The sequence below is a fragment of the Crocuta crocuta genome, unplaced genomic scaffold, assembly GCF_008692635.1.
Source record: "Crocuta crocuta isolate KB4526 unplaced genomic scaffold, BGI_CrCroc_1.0 scaffold50, whole genome shotgun sequence".
NCBI lineage: Eukaryota > Metazoa > Chordata > Mammalia > Carnivora > Hyaenidae > Crocuta > Crocuta crocuta.
The window spans coordinates 7462150-7464512 of record NW_027527428.1 but is presented as its reverse complement, the minus strand read 5'-3'; the positions used below and the strand labels follow the sequence as shown (position 1 = coordinate 7464512).

Sequence of the window (2363 nt, the reverse complement as noted above, 5' to 3'; positions counted from 1 at the left end):
GCGGGGATGGGGGGCGGGGGGGGAGATGGGGGCAGGGCCGGGGGCCAGGCCTGCCGCTGCACACCCAAGTTCTTGCTCTGGCTCTTGCCCCGTCTCGCCCGCAGTTGCCCCTGCAGAGCCGGTGCCAGCTGCGAGGGCTGTGGGCGGGGCCTCCGTCCAACATGAGCGTGGGCTTTATCGGGGCGGGCCAGCTGGCCTTCGCCTTGGCCAAGGGCTTCACAGCAGCAGGTAGGCTCTGCAGCCCCAGGGCGTGGGCTGGGAAAGGGCCGGCCCCTTATGCGGGGGCGGGTGAAGGCAGGGGCTTGAGTCCTGTGCGAAGTGGCAGCCTTGGGATGTCTGGGGTGACCCAAGGGTGGCTGTTTTACTCTGAGTGCTGGGATTCCCATTTTCCTTCCTGGGAATGGGAGGGAGGGAGGCCAGGCCAGGCCCTGAGGCAGGAATCTGTTACCCACAGGGATCCTGGCTGCCCACAAGATAATGGCCAGCTCCCCAGACATGGACCTGACCACGGTTTCTGCCCTCAGGGTAGGTGCAGGGGGCAGGGGGACAGGAAGGCAGTCCCTGAAGAGGCTAGTCAGTGTGTCTGGGGGGAGTGTGTGATAGCCTTGACCCTAAGGGCCAGGGGTAGAGGCCCCTGGGTGGAGCATCTCACAGACCCCCACCTCCTGGCCTGCTGATCACTCCTCTTAGCTCTTGGGACCCCAGTGACAGGCACGTGTGTAGCTAGTGGGGAGGGTGTGCTGGTCTTGAATGGGGTTCTTCAAAGAGCCTCCATAGGGGCTGTGGGGGTCACAGTGTGGGGACCAGGTCACACACATCTGGGGACTGAATACAGTTGGCTCACCACAGCTGAACTAGGGCTCCAGATCCAAGGGCGCGGCATGCTCCGGGCTGGACACTTCCCATCCTGACGCCTGGGGACGGCGGCCCAAGGCAGGGTGGATCAGGGCTGTAGCATGGATGCAGCACCCCTCTTCTGTTGGCAAAAGGGACATATTCCAGAGCAGAGCGTCTCTCCCACTCCTCGCCCTGAGCCCTGCCCGCTGGCCGTCCACACTCTCAGCCGCCCCTGTGCTGAGCTCCACGTGGGGCTCTCGGCTCGGGGAGGGTGCTGGGGGGACCGGCCAGTCCCGGGCCCAGGCTGAGCCCATGTTGGCGCTCCCTGCAGAAGATGGGCGTGAACCTGACACCTCACAACAAGGAGACGGTGCGGCACAGCGATGTGCTCTTCCTGGCCGTGAAGCCACACATCATCCCCTTTATCCTGGACGAGATTGGTCCCGACATTGAAGATCGCCACATTGTGGTGTCCTGTGCAGCAGGGGTCACCATCAGCTCCATCGAGAAGGTGGGCGCTGTGAGTCCGGGCCAGTGGGATCTGAAGAGTGGGTGGCAATGTATGCTGTCAGGAGCTCTGGGCAGTGGCCCAGCCCACAGGCGAGAGGTCGGGGAACGGGGGGAACGGTCAGTTGCTGAGTGCGTTCACCTTCGTGCCCGGCACGTCCTGCTGGGCAAGGGGCATGATGGACCCACAGCCGGTTTCTCCTCCAGAAGCTGACAGCGTTCCAGCCAGCCCCCAAGGTCATCCGCTGCATGACCAACACACCTGTGGTGGTGCGGGAGGGGGCCACCGTGTACGCCACGGGCACCCACGCGCTGGTGGAGGACGGGCGGCTCCTGGAGCAGCTCATGAGCAGCGTGGGCTTCTGCACGGAAGTGGAGGAGGACCTGATTGATGCGGTCACGGGGCTCAGTGGCAGCGGCCCAGCCTATGTGAGGCCTGGGGACGGGGGGGCAGCTGGTGGCGGCGGGCAGTGCCCAGGACCTCAGGCACATCCTCCATCCTCCTCCCTGCTCTGGCTGCTGTGGACAGAGCTGCGGGGCCCGCCATTGCCTGGAGGAGGAGGAGGAGGGGGAAAGGCCTAGGGCGGTGACTCAGGCGCCTTCTCCCCGCAGGCATTCACAGCCCTGGAGGCCCTGGCCGATGGGGGCGTGAAGATGGGGCTCCCGCGGCGCCTGGCCATCCGCCTCGGGGCCCAGGCTCTGCTGGTCAGTGTTTCTCTTGATCCTTTGCTGGCGCCACTCCTTGCCAGGCCTGATGCCGTCGCGCCGGGGCGGGTGGGCGGAGAGTCGGTGCGCGGGGGCCGGGCCGGGGCGGGGGTGCCCCTGCAGCAGCCAGCTGTCTCTCTGGCTGTAGGGAGCCTCCAAGATGCTCCTGGACTCGGAAAAGCACCCCGGCCAGCTCAAGGACAACGTCTGCTCTCCCGGGGGCGCCACCATCCACGCCTTGCACGTGCTGGAGAGTGGGGGGTTCCGCTCGCTCCTCATTGATGCCGTGGAGGCCTCCTGCCCCCGCACACAGT

The 2363-nt window shown here is 66.0% G+C and overlaps 1 protein-coding gene across 1 annotated transcript in view; it reads left to right on the top strand.

Annotated features, from left to right (window-relative positions):
- Positions 1–84: 84 nt before the first annotated feature.
- The window catches only part of PYCR1 (pyrroline-5-carboxylate reductase 1), a 3962-nt gene continuing 1683 nt past the window's right edge, over positions 85–2363 (top strand). The window contains exons 1-6 of the mRNA XM_077756979.1: positions 85–228; positions 455–525; positions 1169–1348; positions 1552–1773; positions 1957–2049; positions 2198–2361. Coding sequence (XP_077613105.1) covers positions 162–228; positions 455–525; positions 1169–1348; positions 1552–1773; positions 1957–2049; positions 2198–2361 — 797 coding nt within the window. The 5' untranslated portion in view covers positions 85–161. The remainder of the gene's footprint in view (positions 229–454; positions 526–1168; positions 1349–1551; positions 1774–1956; positions 2050–2197; positions 2362–2363) is intronic.